This window comes from Grus americana, chromosome 8, assembly GCF_028858705.1.
Source record: "Grus americana isolate bGruAme1 chromosome 8, bGruAme1.mat, whole genome shotgun sequence".
Classification (NCBI taxonomy): domain Eukaryota; kingdom Metazoa; phylum Chordata; class Aves; order Gruiformes; family Gruidae; genus Grus; species Grus americana.
In genome coordinates, this window is record NC_072859.1 from 12,359,906 (window position 1) to 12,383,249 (window position 23,344).

The following is a 23,344-nucleotide window of genomic DNA, read 5'->3' on the forward strand; positions in this document are numbered from 1 at the left end:
TTTGGGGAAGAATACAATCCTACTAATGTACTATGTACTTTCAACAACAACAAAAAAATTAATACCCATATGCCTCTAGGCATTGAGGGATAATTCGTCTGGCTTTCCCAGAACATAAGGAAACTGGGAACTTATGTAACAGGCTACATGTGGCTTGGTATTATTGGCTTGTACTGATTATGGAGGAGGGAGAAGGATAATAATACAGCCTTGCTTGTTCTAACAAGATCTGATGTCTTAATGACTTAAACACAATTATGCTGTTATCATACATATGGCTGTAGTGTCAATTATTTTAGGTTCCTTTTCTCAAACAACTTTAAACCTTTCCTTTACTAGAGAAGATAGTACCATTCTGATGACTATTGCTTGCATTTTTTCAGCTAAGGTGGGACCTTCCATTTCAATGTGGCTTCTTTGATTCTCTTCTTACCCTCCCGAATTTGGAGGGAGAAATAATCACTCTACTCCTCTGATTCATCTTCTTCCTTAGCTACCTTTCTCACAAATACTGCATTCTCTTCAAACCTGATTAGTGATGAGCTTTTCTTCCAGGCCATTGGTAAAAATAGTAAGAGATGGTGAGCTGATAACTCATCCCTATGGTGTTTCACAGAAAACGCACCTATTCATTGCTGATTCTGTGCTCAGAATTGCATTTTCAGCTTAGTTGACTGGATTATAAATCAGTTTAATGTATCTAGCATTTTAAAAAATCTGTTTAATCAGAATGTATTAGTATCATTAGATGCCTTGGTCTTACACTTTTCAGTTACATTTATAAGTGAATGTTATCTATGTTCTATAAGTTCATGTTTTAATTAGCATTATCTTTTTATTATCTTTTTTTATATATAAATCAAGCTGCTTGCTGACTCTGAAATTATTTTGCATGAGATCAGGAGGAGGATGTGGGGCCTTAAAATTATTTGTATTGTCTGTCTTTCAAAAAAAAAATCCATTGTTTTGTTTCTTCTAGTCTTTTGGAATGTCCCCAGTGTTCTTAGTTACAGAAAGAATAGCTCAATATGTACAGAAAGCTCCTCTTTAAATCCTTTTGTAATTTTTAAAATACAATATTTTTTCTTTCCTTATTTCTCTAGACTCTGAGATGAAATTGTAGGTTATGTATGAAATTGGCAGACTTGCAGATAATCCAAAGGCTATCAATAATTAATATACATTTTAGAAGACAGAAAGGATTAGAAATCTCTTGAAAAAAGTGAAAAATAGTAGTATCAGCTTGCAGGTCACTATGTATACTGGTAATAGAATTGAGATACTTCTCCGCAGGCCATTATTTGTTATCCTTAAATACAGAGCGTCCTTGGTCATGAGAGAAATAAGCTGTTAGCCATCTTTTTAAGGCTGAAACCTTGGACAGCAGCCCTTGCTGCCATTTGAAAAGGTACTGCATTTGCTGGGCTAACAACTGCATATCTCTCCTGCCACTTACATCACTTCTAGGTAATATTCATCTTAGCTACTATCTTGATGAATAAATTAAAGTTAAAATCATGCAAGACTGTTTTCATATTATTTTAATTTTTTTTGATCGTATCATCCCTTTTGTTGTCTTATCCAAACTGTAGTCCTCTAGATTTTTTTCCTGCTAGTTATTTTATCTACAAAAATACCATTCTTCCAGTATAACCACTGAATAAATTTGTCTTTTAAGTTTTCCTGAAGGCATACACTGCTTATTTCTTGTTCTTTGCATTGCTTCTGTACCTTTCCCAACCCTTCTTTGAAAAGAATGTAAAATATTATCTGAATTTGCAGGTTTAATCCTAGTCAAATGATTATTTTGTTTTTGTCTTTCATTCTACTTATGGCCTATATCTATCTTCTGCTGCTTATTTATTTTAGAAAATAGTTTACTTTTGTTACAAGTTCTTACAAGCATATTGGAGATAGCTTGTGGTCTAGAGGAGAGCAAGCCAAATTCACTCCTTTGCCAAAGGCAAGGCTGAAGTGTAGACCAAATAGCTATGGACTCTGATGAGCTTCTTTCCTGAACCAGCACATTCTGAGAATAGTTCAAAAAGGCCCTCAGGATGTAGGTCTGAGGAAAAATGGGAGAGATTAGACGGCTTGGGATGGGGGCTGAATCTTTTGGGCAACTTATTATGGGTGGGTGGGAGAAGTGAAGTTACTCCTGAGCCCAGAGCACACAGTCCATGAATCCACAAAGCTTTGTTGTCATAGAGCAACTTAAATTCTTTCCACTTGCCTTCTTTTTATTACCAAAAGATAACCAGAGCCAAGTGCTTGGAGATGCTTCCTCAAAAGCCTTTGGTTATATTATCCAAAGGGCATCATCCATCTGTGACAACCCCAATAAAGCAGAGACCTCCAGATCTGTGTGTAGGTATGGTGTGATAGAGCCTATCGCCAGGAATATCTTTTTCCAGAAGGATGATACTTTTTTTTTCTCCCACGGCATAACTCCCACCTCTCCTCCTCTGCTTCTTGCAATGGCATCAGCGTACGTGGTACTTTACAGATTAAAATAATACATTGCTAATCTGTTGGCAACTAGACATGCCATTATTTCTTACCTTAATGTCATAATTTCTGGGGGCAAAATAATGGATTGTGATTAAAACAGGAAAATACTATACTCAAGAAAATTATGAATTATAATAATTGAACTTACTGAATTTTTTTACTTAATGTTCATCTAGTTATACATTAAACTGATAACCGATACCAGTTACTAGTATTACACTAAGTTCAAATGGAATTCAGGGATAAAATGTTTAAGCAAAAGTTAGCTTGGAGAAGTAACAAGGTGAAAATCAAGTTCTGTGGTGCACAGCTCCAAGAAATGCCTTTCTTTGAAAAGTGTTGGGTGGTTGTGCGCTATATGAGGGGGAGAAAACCTTTTCTTCATTCTTATTTTTTAATTGGCAAAGCACAGGACCTACAGAACAAGGAAACTGCTTTTCTTTACAAATCCAGCAGTAAAGCATCTTCAGGACTTTTTTCATTGCGCTGCCATCAGGATTGTAACTGGAACAGTACCAGATGGGGGTCAGAACTTGCTCTTCTCGAAGCCCTTTTCATTAGAATAGCAGGTCCATATGAAGGGAAGATTGATTGGAAATCTTCTATTACAGAATAACTGACGCTTCATAATATTTGTTGAGAGTGTGAGAGGCTTTCAGAGAATTTAAAGTATTGCTTGAGTATGAGGAAAAAAAACAATCTTCAAGTGGGGAGTTGTTTTTTTTTTTTTCTTCACTAAACATTGTCTGAAGCCTGCAAATATAATAAATACTGTCTCGGGTCTACATTTTCCCTAAGAAAAAATAAGGTTATGTAAATCTGTATTAAGATATTTGAATTACTAGAAAATATAAATGAATGTGTATCCCAGACTTTATCTATATTTGACCTGAAATGGATATTGCCGAACTTCTCAAATAAGATCTACTATTAGAACTAATTTAAAAATAGCAGAATTGTACTTTGTCTGGCATTTTAATGTAACAAAGATTGTGCAAAGTTGTACAATGCACCTAGACTTTCAAACTGCCACTCAATTTTCAGTTGGAAAGGCTGAATGTTTTTATGTAGATAGTATTTACTAAAACAACATACCAGGTTATTTCCTTTTATGAGCTTGTCCAGTTTTATTCCAACTGAAGTTGACAATAAAGTTTTAGTTCTTGTTTAAAATATAGTCACAGTATTTGTAAACACATGCTGATCACTGTTTTCTGCAGTATTTTTAGCAGAAGCAATTTCAGAGAGCTTCATCTACAATTCTTAGATGTTGAGACTATTCTTCATAACATCTATCCCACCATTCCACTTGTTTTCTTTACATCCAAAACTGACATTTTTCTTTGAAAGAACTAGTTCACTCTTACATGAATTTAGGTTATTTCTTTATCTAAAATCCATTTAAATATAATACAATATGTACTTAAAAAAAACAACGAACTGTCCAGTCAAATTACTCTGCTGCTTTTGTCTCAGTCTTAGGGTGTGAGCTGCGTGATTCAGGCTGAGTTTCTTTTCAACATCATGATAATGCTGAGCATGTGATAGATGCTACTAGATATTAGTTAGTGATTTGCCACATATTTAAGGTAGGCTTTTAGTAGTTTTAGAATTTTTCAGAAGGCTTTATAACAGCATTAGAATGATTGTTCCCTAATGTGATGAGGGGAAAGGGGAAAAAGTGACTTTTATCTGGAATTGATGTCACAAACTAATTATACAAATGAGTTCTCTGCCTCATGTCCTTCTATCTCACATCTGAAAATCTCACCTTTTCCCCGTACATTGAAAGCCATCAAGGTATATGCACTTGGAGTAGAAGTTTACTTTATTCCTGTAATTTTAAACATTAGGTTTTGTTATTAATTGTTTAGTTACTTTAAGTCCAGTATTCGGTCTCAAAGGTTAACTTTCATACTGTGAAAAAAGTGACATACTGTGAAAAAGCATGTCGCAGTAGACTCTTTACATATTTACAGAAACTGTTTCTGCAGGCTTCTACATATTTCAGATATCTTTTTGGAGGATGCAATTACCTGCATTTGCCTAAGCAGTTTGAACCTGATGATATATTGAAAGCTAAATGACATTTAGAGGTGAAATTTGAAAGCTTGGTAGGTCACTTGTTTTTCCCTGGATTAGTTTGTTGTAAATATCAATATGTGGTAGCTAATGCTTAAGGTAGGGCTGCTTACTATTTCAGTGAAATGTTTATTAAATTAATCAAGTACAGAATAAAACCTGGAGACTGAGAGAGAAGACCATAAAATTGGGCCTATATATTATTTATTTATTTTTGTGAAAGAATTGTTTGTCTTTATCTCATCAAGCAGCATGTTTTACCATAATTATGTAGCAGTATATTTGCAAATATGAATACACTCACTACTATATCTTGGCAGTACACTCATTATCAGTAATTAGGAGAGAGTTTAAATTGTTTCTTTCAGTGTTTTGTTGCAATACCAGTGTGTAATGGCAAGTTTTCTTGTTGGATCAGGGTAACAGTGGAATTAAAAGGTCCCAAGTTTATAAACAGCTGAACAACGCTTGTTAGACAAACGTCTGGAACTATGAACAACGGATGTTTGTAATGATTGATTACTCTATAAAAAGAATCTGTTTAAAAACAAACAATTTTTTAATACAGACACCCGTATCTATAAAAACTAAATTGGGACTATTATTTCTATATATTACTATGCATTAAAAAAAGTTTAAAAATTAGTGGCAATGCCAAATACTGGAAAGTTTGGAAAAGCCAGAGTGATGTTTTCATTTGTAATCTTGGGACTCTGGCAAAAGTATGATATAGTGTTTAAATACAACATATCTTATTCACATCCCAAGAGGATAATGCTGTTTGAAGGACTGATTCTTTCTCATTGTTTAAGGCCTATTGTAACATTATTTATTACATATATTCAAAGCTACTCTGACATGTTATTCCTATATTTGTGTGTGTAAGTGTGTATATATAAACAAATATGAAAGTTTTATTGGGCCAAATCTACAAGTAGGGAACTAAGACATTAAGAATGTAAAGAGCCATAAGTTTTAGTTCCTTTAACGTTCTGTCCACTTTTAATACATTAAAACTGGCTTCTATTGACTTTATACTATGGCTGAAAAATGAGATGTCACTACTTCTACGACAGGCATGACCATCTGAAGACAAACATCCAGAAGTTAAAGATCACAAAACGAACATAGGAGTGAAGCTGTGACCATTCAGCTGGCTCTCAGGGGACTTCTGAGAAAGTCATGAAATCTTTTTTTTTCCTCTTTCTTTTCTTCCCCTCTTGTCATCCTATCTTAATCTTAAAACAGCAATAAAAATAAGGTCTGAAATCCTGTTTCATGGAATTAGAGAGTACACATTTCATTAATCATCAGAACTTGTAGCTACACAGTGTGGACCTGTACTATTTGATTTAATGGAGTAACTGATGGAGTAGTAGGCTGTCATATGCCATGTACATCATTTGATAGATGAGAAGCATTTGCATATTGATATTTTTGCATACCCTTAGTGGTGAGACTTAAGGAATCTTGGATTTTAGATCAGCTTGTTCAGATTAGTGTGTTTTAGTGCCTACGCGCTTGCTTTGCTAGGGCTGAAATGTAATTTTTCCAGTTCATGCCCGCATCCTACACTATAACATTCTTTTCACCTTTGTTCAAAACCCGAAGACTAAGATAAAGACAGCATTCAAAATAACTTCTATAGTCTGTCATTGATATACCTAGAATTGCCAAAAGAATTTATAGTTTATGTAAAGAGAATCCCAGTGTAGTCAGTTAAGGATTAATTCAGAAGCTATTATCATAGAATCATAGAATGGTTTGGGTTGGAAGGGACCTTAAAGACCATCTAGTTCCAACCCCCCTGCTATGGGCAGGGAGACCCCCCACTAGACCACGTTGCCCAAAGCCTCATCCAGCCTGGCCTTAAACACTTCCAGGGATGGGGCCTCCACAAGCTCTCTGGTTGTAAAGGTCGTGTTAATGAATGATAGAAATATTTTAAATAGTATCTAAGTAAAAAGTTTGAAGAATCACTATTATCATGCCTTTTCTTTATTTTGAACTGTTTCATGGTTACAGTCAAAGCTGCCTGGTAGATCAGTATGGTCTAGTTGGCCGCCAGCCAGCCTGCAGCCTTTTCTGCAGTGGATATCAGAAACATGTATCTGAACAGCAAACTCCGTTCGAAGTGCTTCCTGCTCTGGCTGTAACGTCCTAGGATACAGCCTGACTTGCTGCTTTCAAGCCTGGGTGAAGGATGGAGCTGGAAGCACATTTCCTGTTGTGTGACTATGTGTCCTGGGATGGTACAAGGAAGTTGAAAGCTATAATGCACAGAGAAGGAAGGAGTGAGGGATGTTAATGTTCCTCTTGTCTGTACTGGCTGCTCTGGTTGAACCTCTCTGTGCTTGTTCATTGGAAGTGCAAAACTGATTTTGTTCTTTTTTTTTTTCAGTATGAGTAACTTGCATTAAACAGCTATTTTGTCATCTGCAAAAGGCACATTCAAAATCAAGTGATTTGGATTTGATACTTTGAAGTACCTGAACTATATAGCAAGTGATGCTTTTTAATGGTCAGTATTTATTTTGCACCCAAGTGCAATGAGGATGAATGGGAAGAGTGCCAGACACAGCATTTTGGATTTAGGATGAGAATCATGTTAACACACTGATGTTTTTAGTTGTTGCTGAGCAGTGTTTACACAAGTCAAGGACTTTTCAACTTCTCATGCTGCCTTGCCAGTGAGGAGGCTGGGGGTGCACAGGAAGCTGGGAGGGGACACAGCCAGGACAGCTGACCCAAACTGGCCAAAGGGATATGCCATACCATATGATGTCATGCTCAGTATATAAGTTGAAGGAAGCTGACTGGGAGTGCAACCACGGCTCGGGAACTAGCTGGGCATCGGTTAACAGATGTTGAGCAATTGTACTGTGCGTCCCTTGTTTTGTATATTCTGTTATTATTATTTATTATTATTATCATCATCTTCCTTTTCTGACATATTAAACTGTCTTTATCTCAGCCTGTGAGTTTTACTCCCCCCCCCAATTCTCTCCCCTGTCCCACTGGGGGTGGGGGGAGTGGGCGAAAGGTTGTGTGGTTGTTTTAGCTGCCTGCTGGGTTAGACCACATCATCATCCTTTACCCTTTAAGGATTATGGGATTACAGAGTTTGGATGCTTGAAAAGAAAGAGCAGATGTCAGTCAACTTATAACTTTAATGAGAAGGTGGTGTGTGTTGGGGGGGGAAACCCCAAACAAACTACAAACAGAGCAAAATAAGGCAGTCAGAAATTAAGAAAAAATTAGAAAACAATTTCTACTTTTCTTTGCTTTATTCAGTCCAATCAAAAAAACCACTCTCTCCAGAGATTTTGGCCTGGCTTGATGTCATTCCTCTGAAGGCCTTACTATTCACACCACTTTAATCTCTGTTTTTTCAGTTCCTCCAAATGTTCGACACCTAAACTGCCTGACAAAGATTTTTGTTCTGTGGTTGTACCCTTTTGACTGACAAAACAATGTAGCTAATCAATCAAATTGCCTGACTGTTGCCCAGAGTCACAGCTTTTTAAACACGCTACACCCCTACCTGTCCTTTACACTGGGCCTATGCTAATCCTTCCATCGCAGTATGTGGCACTGCGGGGGGGGCTTCATGTTTACTGTTGGTCTCCTAATCCATCATTTGAGGACTGCTCTAAAATACTTCCCTTTCCTCTTCCTTCCCTCCCTTCATCTCCCCTCCTCTTCCCAGTTAACAAGGTGATTTAGTAGTTGAGGTTCATATATGGGGATCATTCCTTTTGCTGAAGTGAAGATTTCGTCATTATGCGAAGGGCTTGTGTGGTTTCTGGACAGCATGTGCTGACATATCTTGCGCTTGTAGCAGACGTTTCGGTTAATACTATTGGTATTTACTGCTGGAAGCACAGCAAATATGTACATTTTAGTAATCACCATCTTAAGTTATTGAAATGTGTTATTTTGAAAATGAAAGGATAGGAGTTACTATTTTTCATGTTTCTGTATTCTGTTTTTTCTGTTCAGCTGTTTTCTCTGTTTTGTTTCATTCATCACCCTGTCCTCTTACTCAGCTTGCCTTAGTTGGGGAGAAAAGGAGGAGTGATATTTTGCCAAAGAAAATAGTTGTTTACTCCAATGTGAATAGGTTATTGCTGCAGCTGACTTTACTGAGAGCTAGTAATTAAGCAACAGGTCTTGGAGTAACACTATGAACCAAAAAAGCATGAGGAATAAGAACGTGATTGTGTGTTTTATTATTTCAGTCTTTAAATAGACTTATGAACTGGCAGTTATTTCATTACCAAAGGGAGGTGGAGGAGAGAGACTTTTCCAATTCATTTTCATGCCATAAAAAGTATTAGTTTACAAACAGATACTTGTGAAGGATGAGAACGGGCACTGTTTTACCTTGATTGCCAGTTAACTGAGTAGTCTCTAGTTCACAACGGTCTCCTGTTCTGTCTTAATTCTTTGGAAAAGAACATTCTAGTCTTTTCTATTTTAGGCAACAAGCTTCCTGAAGATGGTGTCGTATCTATGACTATTTTTCATGCCATCACTTAGGTAACTTTTAAGAAAAGCTTTAGTTACTATTTCATGGACCTTCCCGTTTTTGTGAAAAGCTGATAGTAAGACAATCCATTGCCTTACTAGTACACTGCTTAAATTCCAGATTATTTTCAAAGTGGAGTGATGGTTGACAACAGAAATCTATATCATAGGTATCCCGTCCTCAACACAACCCTTTTCTGTCTATCATCCTGCTCCTGTTGATCTGCAGCAGTTCCTGACGCAGACAAAGCTTGTATGGCCTGATGCTTAGTAGAAGCTTATAGTAATGGGGACTACAGCCAGATGTCCTGCAAAAATCTACAGCAGTGGTTGAAGTGGACATCCCTGGGTGCAAGTAATCTATTAAAAAGGATTATTGGTACAGCAGGATCTCTGTGAATGAACGCATACTGCTCATTCTTAAGTATAAATTATATGCCTGACTACACAGTTAATTGGGAAGATGAAAAAACAGATCATAAAGTTTACAGTAAAATAATTTTTCTATGCCTGTGTCTTTGTACGTATGAGTCTTTCTCTGAAGAAGCCCTACTTTAGAGGTTCAAGATCTGTCTTAAAGCTTGGCGTTTAGTCCAGATTGAACAAACAAGTGGAAAGGCTTTTGAATATATTTATCAAAACAACCATAATGCACCTTTCCTACTTCTGCTATAACATCACTATGGGCCGTGTCCTTGTTTAGCAGCCACTGTTGTGGCTGGCCTGTCACAATCCTTTAATAAGTAGATGAGAAAATGCTGGTCAGCTGTCTGATTTAGTAATGCTATTAGTCAGCAGCTTGTCACTTACAAGGTGTTACTACATTAGCAGCCATAGAGAAACAGGTTTCTTGTGATCAGTATAATTTTCTATGTCTGTTTTAATTTCTTTAACGCTACTGATAGAGTTGAAGTAGGGGACTGGGAAATTTCTTTTGACCTTGGCTGTTATTTTAGAAGAAAATGTTTGATGAGGTCAATTTCCCTCTCATGTCTTACTGTGCTGTGTTATGGTCTAGAAATGTGATGTTCCTACAAACCTTTGAGGAAAAGGACAAGTAACTCCCATTCTTAATGTAATTGCCATTAGAGTAATGAGTGTGATGACCTTATTTCTCTGTCCTTTTTATGGTTAATAAAGAAACAGCAAGGAAATTATCATGAGGTTGTTCATATGCAAATGCAGGAAGATTTCATATTATGTTTTCATATAAAAATTGCAGCTAGTTTTTCTCTTTTTGAAGATACTATGTTGAAATGAACAGTCATAATGTTTTGGTTTCTTTAGCCAAGATTTTCCTAGATCAACAAAGAAAGCTAAGCCTAAGAGATTCTCATGTTTCTGTCCTAAAAATAGGTTTTTGTACATCAGCAACTTAACAAAAAAATCACAGAAACATTTCATGGGTTCTTGAGCAGCAGCTTTATAAAAATACAGTGATTTTTGACATGTGACAGAATAAAATTGTCCCTAGGTCTTGGATGCTTACACATCAGAGGCATTAGCTTCAACACTAAATTTTTTTGTTTTATCTAAAATGCTACACATTTTCTCAACATACAATAAAAATACGAATTTGGACCAAGAAGGATGGTTACCTCTCAAAACCAAAGATGAGCTTGCAACAAAACCCCCAATCTTTTTGTTTATAATTAAGTTCTTAAAATACCTTCCCTGAGTAATTTAAGCCTGCATTTCCAGTATTGTATTTTGGCAAGAGTCTCACATAAGTTGCAGCTGGGAGGCACGTTTCCTGAGGGAACTGAGTAGAATGTAGGAGTTAAAATCTTACCCTGGAAGGCCAGTCCAGAACTGTGCAGATGCAGCTATCTCACCATAATGTTAGTAAATGAAACATCAAAAAATTACATGTAAGGGTATACATAGAAAAACAGAAGGAAAATTATAAGGAGCCTGTTCAGATGAAAATGTAGGAACATTTTATATTGGCTGCAAATATTCATGTTTCTTCCCCTCCTTTGAAAGACAGCAACCTATTTGTTTTCAGCTTCTTACACTGTCTTGGTAACAGCTTGTGGTTTACGTGGTAGGCTGAGTTATGCTGGATTAAAGTCTGCATCTTTTTACACTTTTATTGAAGGTATTCTGGATTTATATTGTAACAGAGCAACATGGCAACTTGCATTGTTCAGCTGGGCTTTGGGTGAGTTGCAGGGTTTTTAGCAACAATCCTGGAATTTACTTGAAGTTTTCCATTGATAATTTGGCCCTACTTTGATCCTTTTTTGGTTTGAGAAACGAGGGAACCATAGCTAACTTCATCTTTTCTCTTGTAGGAAAGCAGTGTTCTGTGTTTACCTTTATTTAAAAAAAAATAAAAAGCTTGATACAAATATAGTGATATTGAGAGCTCAGTATTTGAAGCAAATGAGAGCTACAGAGTCTTTCTCTACATTTTAGTTTAGCCATATATTTGCCATGAGACTGGAATTTTGTACTGAGAAGGATACCAGCTAACACTAACGTGATGGAAGACATAAGGTGGTTGCCCAAAGCAGTTGTAGATTCTTCATCCTTGTTGATATTAAAAATTTGACTGGAGAAGTCCTTGGGAAACCTGAGCTAGTTGGACCTGCTTTGGGAAGGGGATTGGTCTAAGTTTTTCTAGGTTTCTAAGTTCTTTCTTTCAAATATTCTTTGATATTTATTATCTGCAAACTCGAAATGCAGATTAGTCAGAAAGCATGTTGTATCAGTTACCTGAGCAACAAAAGCTGGGTATCTATATGTAAGTGTGAAATGGATTAACTAGAAGTCCATGTTGCAGAGTTTCAAAACGGATCTGCTCCGCTAACATACTGAGCAGTGGCTCTGAGTGGTTTTGTCAGTGGGACTTGTGGCAGGCTAAGTCATGCACTGGAGAAAACATGCCTCTGGTTCCTCCTCCAGTCTCATCTCCATGAATTAGTACCCCAGGCCTACATATATTTTTATTTTGGGACCTCAGCCTCTTTTCTCTCTTTCCCTTTCTAACTTCCTCTCTTATGTACTTAGAGCACATCACCCAAACCTGAACTCTTCACCCCAAATTCTGTAACAAGCTAGCTTTTCTTGTCACTGCTCCTGTATCTCCATGAGGAAGTGGTAGTTCTCCAGAACTCCTAAGGCTGTGTTCCTTCAACAGATGTTCCGAGATGAACAGGCTTGGATACTTCCTGGTGATACCTGCCTCTGGAAGTGTTTTAGCTGAGCTGCCAGAGAAGTTAAAATGCTGCTTTTAATGTCATTACCATGCAGGTATGAGTGAGTCAGGAAGGAGGAACTACTTTTTATTTAAATATGGATGTAATTTATAACCAAAGCCCTGTTTCTCTTTTTCCTACTCTTCTATTCCTCAAAGATTGGTGGAGATTTCTGTGACAGAAGACATTCAGATGGTATTTTATATAATTACTGCTTGTTCTTGGTTTAAATGTCCAGGGCATAACAGCAAGGAGACAGTGCACATATGTAACAATATAAATTTTTGTAAGGGATTTTTGTTTCTGGTTTATCTGCATAGGATTTGACAGTGTGATCTAAGAAAATCCTTAATTATCTGTAAAAACAAAATATTCTGGGGAAATTTGAGGCTGGTGCTATTTATTTGTCTAAATGTGTATAACTGTCTTGTTATTGGTTATCCTATGTTAATTTCTCAGTTTAACCTATCCAACTAAAAATACTTTATTTTTGAAACATGCAGTACTTGGCACAAAGACACTGAAGCACATTCGTGGTTTTTACCATTAGGCACTTGATTCTTCCAGTGTATAGGATACAGGTAATTTCTGGAGTAATTTTTAAGTATATTTTTAAAAAAACCCAACAATGTAGGTAGTGTGAAACTATAAAATACGACAAAATAAAAATAATGTGACTAACACCATTTGCTGGTTCTTGATTCCAGTGCACGTCGTGCTGGTATTTATGACCTGGAGTGGCAAGGTCTCATGTGATTATGGGATTCAGAAAGAATCTGGGAATCTCTGTTAAGTATTTAGTTAGGATTGAATTAATAGATCAAAGTATTAAATTCCTTACCAAGCATAGTGAGAAAACCTTAGGTAGAAGAACTTAGAAGTGCTATCAAAATGTTAACTCAGCAAGTATCTATACTTAACAAATGCTTTTTTAAGAAGTTAATTACATTTCCCATGTCAGATGTGTACCATCAGTCCAATCATGATGTTTTATATACATTCATATAATTGATTACTAAATCTAAATGTTAACCAAATACAGAAGGTTATAATAAATATTGAAAGTACAAACCATTCCCTCTACCTTGCAGAACCTGCTATGATGTGTTTAGCATGACTCAGTAATGCCCGTTCTTGCTGAGCAAGCATCTTATCAGAGTCAAGTGCTTGTTCTTCATGAAAATGCAGTGAGGAGGTAATTGGACATGATCATTCCGTTGCAGGACAAGAATAGCTAGACAACTGGGGTTCTCTTAGATTTGTGCTAGGCATAAGGACTGTGTGAGGCTAGAGAAGAATTGGGTCCAAAAATCAAGTGAGGCAGAAATGACTACTTCAGACTGCTCCCATTTTGTTGATCGAAATCTTTTAAAACTGTTGTTTATTTTGTAGTATCAGAATTGTCTTCATTTTGCTATATGAATGTTGGGGAAAGGAAGCAATAGCTTTGAAGTTTATCGCCTATTGGCTCAACTCATGGATTCCTTCGTCACCTCCTGCAGTATCGAGCCTACCCTTTGCTTTCCCTGAGTTGGAATTCTGCAATTTTCCACTCTTAGTTGAGACTTGGAATTTAGGTGGTATCTCATTATGCTAGCAGATTTATTAGAGACTCAGATTATCTAGCAGAGAGTCTTTGGGAGAGGGTGCCTGAGGGCTAAAGCTACTCAGCCTCCTCAAACTGCACTGTTCACAGAATCTGCCAGAAAGCGGGATTCAGAGACCTGGGTTAGGGTGGGACGGAAGGAGATCCTCATAGTGCTCTTGGCACACCTTTTCCCCACAGTTGTCCTGGATGTTTAACCCCATACTCGCCTGCTGTTCCTGTCTTTTTTTACTCTGCATTTAAGCAACTCTGGTTTTACCTGTCTTTTCTCTTTAAGCAGGTGTCCTTTAATGGTTATTCCATATGATCCATACCTTCTAGCAGTTATAAATTCGGTGACTGTTTTTGTGGGGACAATCTGTATCTTAGTTATTGTATTCTCTTTCTTGCTTTGTTTCTTTCTAGTTATCTTTGCTCTGTCTTGATAACACTCAATCTGTGGCAATAATTATACAAGGAAATGTAACATTAAATTAAGTGGTAATATATCCTGGCAGAACGTTAATGGGAATTTCAGGTTTAATTTAGGAAATGTTACTTACAGTTAACATTAACAGACCAAGTATTTTTAGGAATACACTGACCATTTAACGTATTTGTAATCTTAGTGCTTACTTGTATGTAGTATCTTCAGAGTTGGTTCCATCAAGCCCATGAAATTTAATTTGTACTTTACTGTTAACTGAAGTAACTGGCTCAAGTTACTGTTTTTTACTGTATTCTGAGAAGTGTCTGCATCAAAACTTCATTTTCAGCAGGTAGAAACAGTTGGTTACATGCATAGCTATTGATACAAAGGTGATGTAAATATTTTCCTAGCTAATTATAGAGAGCTGATCTCTTCTGTTCTTTGCTCAAGTGCCTGATGCAGTGTAGGCAAAATCTTTAGGGGCTTTAACTAGAAATATATGTGTTTATTGTGCAAGTGAGAACTAGTGTGAAGACTTTTTTTTAAATATGGGCAAATTCTTTCATAAAATTCTTGAAGCACGACCAACTTCAATAAGAACAGAAATACATATTCCTGTTTACAAAAGCCATATTCTGTCAAAGATCAAATCTCTTCTCCAAAGCATAGTGAGATTAGGGGACTTTTTCTTTCAATAAAAGACTTAAGGAAATAGTCCTTTATTTATTTTAGCACGAGGATAACAATTATATCCTCTGTTTTCCTTCTGTCCCTTTCTTCAAGCATCGTAGTAGGAAATGGTTTTGTCCTTGATATTCCTAAAAGGGCAGGTTAAAAGAGAACTCTTGACTTGAATATCGTTTAATGGAGTATGAGAAATATCCTTAGTAGGTAATAATATAAGAGCTGTCTATAATATACAGTATTTATCCATAAGTATCTATGTGTACAGTATCATATACACCTTTTGCTTAATGAATTTGTTTGCAATTCTTCAAGGGAGGTGGAGCAAGCTCCGTGATCAAAGATTAGGCAGACAGAGAAAGCATTAGCAGTCATTCTCAGAATAATTTTTCTTCTACAGTTCTGTAAGCTTCTTACTGAACTATTTAGCAGTAGAAAATAAAGCTATGGAACCTACTTTACAGAGCAGAAACTAACTAGTAATTACACAAGACTGTAAAGATTACCAAGATAAAACTCTTGTGTTCTGTGCAGGGTGTAGCTGGGAAAGACAAAACCGTGTTTGTGTCTAGAAAATAAAATACCTCCTAAGAATTCAGCATTTTGGGGTTTTTTTTTAACATTTTGTAGTGTGCCATGTAAGACTTCAGTACTTTGCATCATTGTAGTGAAATGATCAAAGAATGAAAAGATTTCTTGAATTGGCTTAAACCAAATCTCTGCATAACAGCTTTGTGATAAAAGTGTATTACTTCCAGTGTTGTTCACTGCTGCTGTATTGGTCTTGATTTTTTTTTTTTAAAAGATATTTCTTTAATGGTTTTATATTCTACTCTGTGTAACTAAGTATGTTACTGATTTTTTCTATTATTTCTCTAATTTTTTTAATGTTATTTTTTCAAAATCATGTGTCCTTATTCAAATATACCTTGCTGCAGTTCTGGATGTGGGAGGTATGTGACAGCATAAAATCCTGCCTGGTTTTTTTTTTTATGCTGCATTTGACAATGCTGACATGTTGGAGGAAATAGCCACAATTAGACTACCATCTTGGTACCAGTCATCAGCAGCCCCTGGGGACTTCCTTCAGGCATTGCATTACAGGCTTGTCCAGAGAAAGACAACATGGCTGAGCAGAGCAGCTGATCCTAGTTTTTGCCTGGCTCAGAATGATATCTATATGTCCCCCACAAATATGAAAGGTTGCTTCCTCGTGTCATAATTCAGTCATAATTGTGGATTTGACTAGTAAAAGTGACCTCTCTCTGCTGTACTTAAAATATGCTGTTCAGTAGAGATGTAAAAAAAAAAAAAAAGAAACTTCATTTACTATCAGTAGGACTTATATAAAATTGTTTTTGTAGAGAACTTCAGCCATTATGCTGATAAACCCTGTATTTGGAACAGTAGGATACTATTTTTGTAGTGCAGTTTTTAATTTAGTCTTTCTTATTGAGCATAGTGAATTAAAAGATGTAAAAGAATGCAGCTTGTCTGACTCTTTCTAGAAAAAATGGAAGAAAACCAGTAGAACTGTATGTGGAATTAAGTAGTGTTTCTTTCTGTACCTCCTTTTTAAAGAAAAAAACTGAAACAAAACCCCCCAAAAAACCCAACTATTTTAGATATAAGTTATCTTATGTGCTTATTTGGTTGGTTGCAATTTTCTGGGGAAAAATTTGTAGATGTTAATAGTTTTAAATATTTTTATTAGTTAAGAAATTACCTATAAAATAAAATTTGATTTTGCTAACTGGGAAAGACAGCCATTTTGTAGTTTGTTTCTCAGGATAATAGATGCAAGTTGACTCAAATACTTCTTTTTATTATTTACTATTTTTAAAAAACCTCCTTTTGAGCGTTCTGCCTGGATTATAAAGAAAATAATTTGGAGTCACTTTTGAGACTCTGAAGATGTTTGTATTTGGTAAGTTATATAAAATAAAGAATAGTGACATGGATCCAGTTAGCATGGGTAAAAGTTTATTACACTTGATTTTGATAATACAGAGTATTATCTAAGGTCATCCCTTTCATTGTTCCCTCTGTTTGCTTAAGTAGTTTGCAGTTCGTTAATAATTTGCTATAAACATTGAAAATGTGGCTCAGCTAGCTAGTTGTAAATAATTTTCTGAATGTATTTATAATGTATTGAGCTTATTGGCAGTTCTAGCAACACTTCAGCGGCTTTTGCTCTCCATTGGCAATCCACTTCATAGGCATGATCAAGTTTTACAGAGAAACCGATGATCCAGCATGGAAGGTGAAAGCTGCTAAATTCCCTCTGGGAGAGCTGCCAGCGATTGCTTTTCTTGCGGGCCAGTCTCAGAGCACAGGCACAGTAGCCGGTGAATTAGTCGTGGACCACCAGTTGGGGAAGAAGTTTCTGCTTCCAAACCTGCTTGGAGTTTCCTTGGTTGTCACACCTCAACTGGAAGGCTGTGTCCACCTCGCAGGCAGGGGATGAAAACAATCCTTGTGTGCAGCAGGCAGTCCGAGCAGTTCTGGATCAGCACAGATGACTCTTAGCACACCTCTAGCAGTAGCACTCCATATGAGGCTGCTCTTATGTCCGACTGGGAAACACATTTTGTGCACTACCTCATTTTAAAAAGCAAATCCAGCATTTTCATGCTATTTTAATATCTCCATTTTCTGGGGAGGTTCTGGAAATGGCACAAGGTTTTAACCCAAGTGCCATTGAGACTAGCCAACAAAGATATAGCAAGGAAAGACCATGAGAGCCGTGACCCCTGGATGTCAGAAACAATCCAAGTCTTCCTTTCTTCCTTCCTGTTTTGTACTTGTTAAACTACCCTTCTGCAATCTGAGCTGGAAGCTCCTGCAGAACTGCATGGATTTGTGTGGCTGACCAAGGCTCTGCAATCCCTCACAAGGTTTGGGGACTTTACTAGTTAATGTGATACTCTACCTGAACTCCTTCTCTGCACTGCATTTCTGGGCCAACAAAGGAGAAACTCTTGTATCTATGTGTAGAACTGCCATATTTAACATTGGAGTTCAGGTTCCTCAGGAGACTGGTCATGGGTAATACTCTCTGTTTTCTTAAATACTTTGGGTGGCAAGAATTCAACTCCCCAGCTCTTTCCTTCATTTGCACCTAGGAACTTCTGTCCATAGTAGTCCCCAAAAGGTCTGTAAATAAATTAATAAGGCAGATGAATATGTTGAAAAGAGTTTATTCTGAATAAGTCAATGGTGGCAGGAGCGAAGAGGCGCTGGCTCCTAGCCTAGCTGCACTACTGTGCTAGGAGCATGGATGGAGCATGTGGCAGACAGAGGGCTTTCAGGTCACATCCAGCGTCCAGAGAGAATGAACTCATTCCAGGACGATGGGTTGTCAGGAACAATTTGTGAATGTCTTTAGTTAGTTAATAAAGTAAGTATAGTTTGCATTTTTTCATCAAAGTAACTTAACTGCATTTAAAAAAAAAAAAAGTTATGTGCTGCTGCTTGCTTCTGAGGCCAGCATCATCACTTTCGTCGATGATACAAACACTAAGGGCAGCACAAAGTCTTGATCTGTTCATCTTTTCCCTGCTGGGAATTCTGGAATAAATGATGTGCATGTACTACCTTGACTATAATAATTAAATGGCATATTGCTGTGTGACTCATGTTGTGCGTTGCTGTTGCCATGGCTGTTATAGCTACCTTGTGAGATGTTTATATGAATGTTTTTAATAGAATTGAAGTGATGGTGTTACCAAGTGTTTGGGATCTTTGTTTGCATCATGAGCTGTGTTTAAAGGCAATGTTTTAAAAAACGCTGTCTTTGGAAATTGTTCTGGTTCATGGGAAATGTTACTTAATACTTAGAAAGCTGTTGCTGTTCATCTTATCATGAAGCAGAAACAAATCTGTTTAGCTGTAGGCACTGCCTCAACAAACTGCCATCATTTTCTTATTCAGTCACAAGTATCTAATGTAAATCCTGCTTGTCATCCTTTTTTGTTTGTTTTTAAATTATTACAAACTGTGACATAGCCATTGTCTTTCAATACATAACACCACCAGGAGAAACATACCTCCTCTTTTAACAGAAGCTATATTTTATTTGTCAGTATATGCTTATTTTAAACCCAGTTGTTCATATATAGCTGCATCTGCATAAGATAATTAGTTTATTAGAAGAAAAACATTTTCTATCATGTTGTTTTTACTTAAGTTTAGTATAATGGTGTCGTCTTCTTCCTGGATTATGACTTTAAAAACAGATAAACTTCCACTTACTAATGAAGCATTTTCATGATGATGAAGGTTGTTTACCAGGCAATCTCAGCTTTTATTTCCAGTACAAATAACATTGGAACAGGCAGGGGTTTTTGTTTTCGCTAGGGTGACAAATTTAAAAGATCTCTTTAGCTTTGTTAAAAGTGTTGTAATGTTTGAGTTATTAAAATTGCTTATTCTTTCCATTTCCAGTTCTTTATTTTTGGTGTTAGTTTTGTTACACAAGTTATTTTAATTTGCAATAAATATTTTTTTTAATTCATGTCCCTGTGCTTTGTATTGCATTCTCAGATCTGTTATGTGTGTTTGTCTTCATTTGTCTTTCATTCAAAAACTGACAACCAGACAGAAAACTTGCAGCATTTACAGTTTTGATCTTTGCACGTATGTGACTATGTTCAGAAATGATACGCAAGAAAGTGATCTTTTGATTTGCAAACTAATTAGGTATTGCTGCTTCTCTTTGTAGAGTGCTCACTTGGCCATGATTGATACTCTTATGATGGCATATACTGTAGAGATGGTCAGCGTTGAGAAAGTGATTGCATGCACTCAGCAGTATTCATCCTTCTTCCAAGCTACAGATCTACCTTATGACATTGAGGATGCTGTCATGTACTGGATAAACAAGGTATGAGTACTGGAAAAGCAAGCTGTGATTTTCTTTGTAGTCTATATGATTTGATTAGAGACGAGTGGGTACGATATAGATGTATGTAGGTATATCAAGACTGTGTCTGATACAGACTATTCCTACATCTGCTGTGTGTGGATAATAAAAAGCAAAGTTTGCAGAAATAAGCTAAACATGTTGTGTGAACCAAATAAATGGGAAGTCTAAATAAATACTCTATAAATACTATATAAATACTAAATAAAATACTATAATAGACATTACATATGACAGTTTACCAGTCACCGTCATGCTGAGATGGCATGACGGCTGCTCGAGGGTCTCTTTTTGGCTCTGTCAAGACTTGTCATCTTAGTGTGTAATTTAACATGATTTAAACCCAAGGTATTCTGTTTGTATTTGAACACATCTTGTTTCACTGCATAGTCAAATCAAGTAACAAGGATGCACTGTTAATCAAACGTGGTTGAGCATAATAAGGGGCAGGTTAGTTTGTGCAGTGTACAGCTGACAACTAGTGACCCCAGACTGCATCTAAAACTGTCATTTTCTGATTATGCTTCAGGGCTGTAGTCTGAAACACTTGTTTAATCTTTTCAGTTAACAGACTAACTTAGAACAGACCACTGAATAAACTATTTTGTCTCTAGGTAAATGAACATTTAAAAGACATAATGGAACAGGAGCAAAAACTAAAAGAGCATCACGGTGCAGAATCCGCAGGAGGTCAAAAGGTAGGTGTAGGAGTTAAAATACTTTAAACAAGAGTAAACATTTATCTATAAACAAAAACTACTTGCATATAGTATGTATAGGTAAATATACATTTGCAGACATTCCATTTTTAACTGCTTGTTGAAGAAAGCAAACTTTTAGTGTTCAGTCCTTTTGTTGTTAGTTTCATTGTTTCCATGAAAATATCCATTTAAATGTAACACTGAGTTGCACTTTTTATTCCCAGTTGTCCTTTTGACAAATAAATCTTTGATAGCAGGGAAACATCTGTTATGTTAGTACTAAGGAATTTATTAAGATTAATGAATACTTTCAAATGGATTAAAACTGCAGTCAGATCTGATACAAAAAAGACCACCACGTTTTTACGTATTATTTTAAATGTTTTTTTCCTTGTCAATTGCATGCATCTCAAAAGAGAGATCTGTATGTGGCATCATGGGAAGCATTGTTCTGGCTATGGTCCAAAATACTGGTTGATTACAGGTTTTATTATGTATACAATAAAACCAGATTATGTTTGATTCTCCTTCATAACAGGATTTTTTTCCTTTTGTTTGCGGAGCTCAGATAATTAAATAGCATTATACCCATCAAAATACGGAAGGATAGCATACAGTTCCAAAGTATGTAAAATTGCTTGCTTCAGAATGAGATCATTTATCCTATTGTGATATAATTATTATTGGGGAATTGGTAATCAGTTGGAACACCCTTTGGTATTATCCCTGCACTTGAATGCAGACAGATTTCCTAGCTACAGCAAGGCTGTAATCCTAGTTCCCTTCCTGGTCTGTTTTCATGTAAGCAGCTATCTCCTTTTCAGTGCTACTGTGAAGGAGTTGCGGGTTACCTGGCTAGATCAGAAGTTCAGCTTCAAAAAGTATGAATGCAATGAATGCCCCTGCACTTGTGGTTTCTTTTTAAATATACGGAATGATGAAGGCTAATTAGTAAGTATGTGACTCAGCAAAAGAAAATGGTGTTTTTTACAATAGTAGTGTGACCCTGATGCATATATCTCGATAAGGAAAATTTAATCTGTGTTCAGCAGTGTGATAATGGCATAGAAACCTGGAGAATAAGATGTCCTTGACAAGTTCATTTCTCAAATTTAGATAAAACAAAGTAAATGGGGGGCGGTGAGATAACCTATGATCCTCTGTCCTCTAGTGATTTTTCTTTTTCTTGAAAATAATAGTAGGAAGTTTTGTGTGCTTCTAGGTCATTTTGAAAGATGACAGTAATTTTTAAAATCCAAAGTGGATGAGAGTCTTAATATGGTAAACAAAGATATATCTAAGATGACATTATTATCAAAGCAATGCCATAGAAGTACCTGTATCTGTAAAAATTCAGTAATGTTTATTTTCACTTACACTGTAGTTTGCATTTTATATTAGGAATAGCAAGAGAAAATTTTTAGTTTATAATTTATCTTTAATGTCAACATTCTTGAATCAACTGCTGAAAGACTTGTACAGTCTGTAACTCTGATCCCATAAATGGACCCAGTGGAATAAAACATTTACGTAAAAATGGTATATGCATTTGTAGTGTTTTTCATATGAATTGTGAAGCTATAACACATTCAGAGCCCCGTTCTGTTGGCCAATGTACAAATGAATTTGCAAAATACCGAAATCATGGTATAGTTGCTATATCATGGAAAAAATTCTAATTAAGGCCTTCTCTTCTATACACTGAATTTTAGATACTATTATCCCAAGTATATGTTGTTATTTGCCTCAGTGTGGGATTCAGCTGCATAAATTACATTGTCAAGTAATTGTGTTAACTAAAGCAATATTATTACATGGTTTTTCACTTTTATGGAAAAATTAAATTATACTTCTATATATTTATTAAGTATAGTATTTTCTATGCTCATATTACAGTTGTAGCTTAATTCTTGATATCTGAATTAAGTTGTTTTATTTTCTTTCTTTGATCTTTTTAAACTCCGAACTGCTGCTTCTATTTGTATTTTAAAACTTAGCATGAAGGGGAACTGGCCTGTTTAATTGTGCCTTTCTTCTGTCTTCCACCATCCTTTTCAGGTTAAAGTTGTTTTATAATTTAGCTTCTCCACGTTACCCAACACAGTGGTTCGAAAGGTGATGATTCCATTCTAAAACTGAAGAAACTTTGCAATCTCCCTTCTGCTCTAGCCACACACCTTTGGATATTTAAGTTTCAGAGTTTCTAAGGTGTGGTCAGGTTTTGAACTTGAACTAAATTTAAATTAAAAATGCCTCTTCTGCTGATTTAGAGAGATGGCCAAAAAAACACGGGAAGAATAGATCATTCTTGTCATTAGGGAAAGCTTTTTGTTATTTTTAATTTCTGGCCAAGAAGCAGCAAAGTTGTGTACCTAAAAGGTGAAAGAAAGTTAACGAGTAGACTTTTAAATTATTTTATAATTTCCTACTGTGATAAATTCATAAATCCTCAAGCCTGCCAAATTAATGCCTTACTGTCTTGTTACAAAACCACGGTGAACCTTTTTTCAATAAATAGTAAATCTCTACATTTCTAAAAATTGTAAGCATCATATACACAGATTAATAAATCATAAAACTGATAAGATATACCTGTTTTCTATTTCTGGATAGATTAAAAACAGTATTAACAGATTATGAGATTGCTTTTGTTTTCCTTCACTTTCTTCTGCTGATAGCTTCCTGTAGAAGGTA

The 23,344-nt window shown here is 36.1% G+C and overlaps 1 protein-coding gene across 5 annotated transcripts in view; it reads left to right on the forward strand.

Moving 5' to 3' along the window:
* CAMSAP2 (calmodulin regulated spectrin associated protein family member 2) overlaps window positions 1–23,344 on the forward strand; it is an 89,190-nt gene that overhangs the window by 25,329 nt on the left and 40,517 nt on the right. For 4 of the 5 annotated variants that reach the window (XM_054833526.1, XM_054833528.1, XM_054833527.1 and 1 more), the window contains exons 3-4: window positions 19,749–19,910; window positions 20,564–20,647. In XM_054833526.1, the coding sequence (XP_054689501.1) occupies window positions 19,749–19,910; window positions 20,564–20,647 (246 nt within the window). Of the gene's footprint in view, window positions 1–19,748; window positions 19,911–20,563; window positions 20,648–21,526; window positions 21,602–23,344 lie in introns of those variants that run through there. The other variant, XM_054833529.1, reaches the window with a different exon arrangement.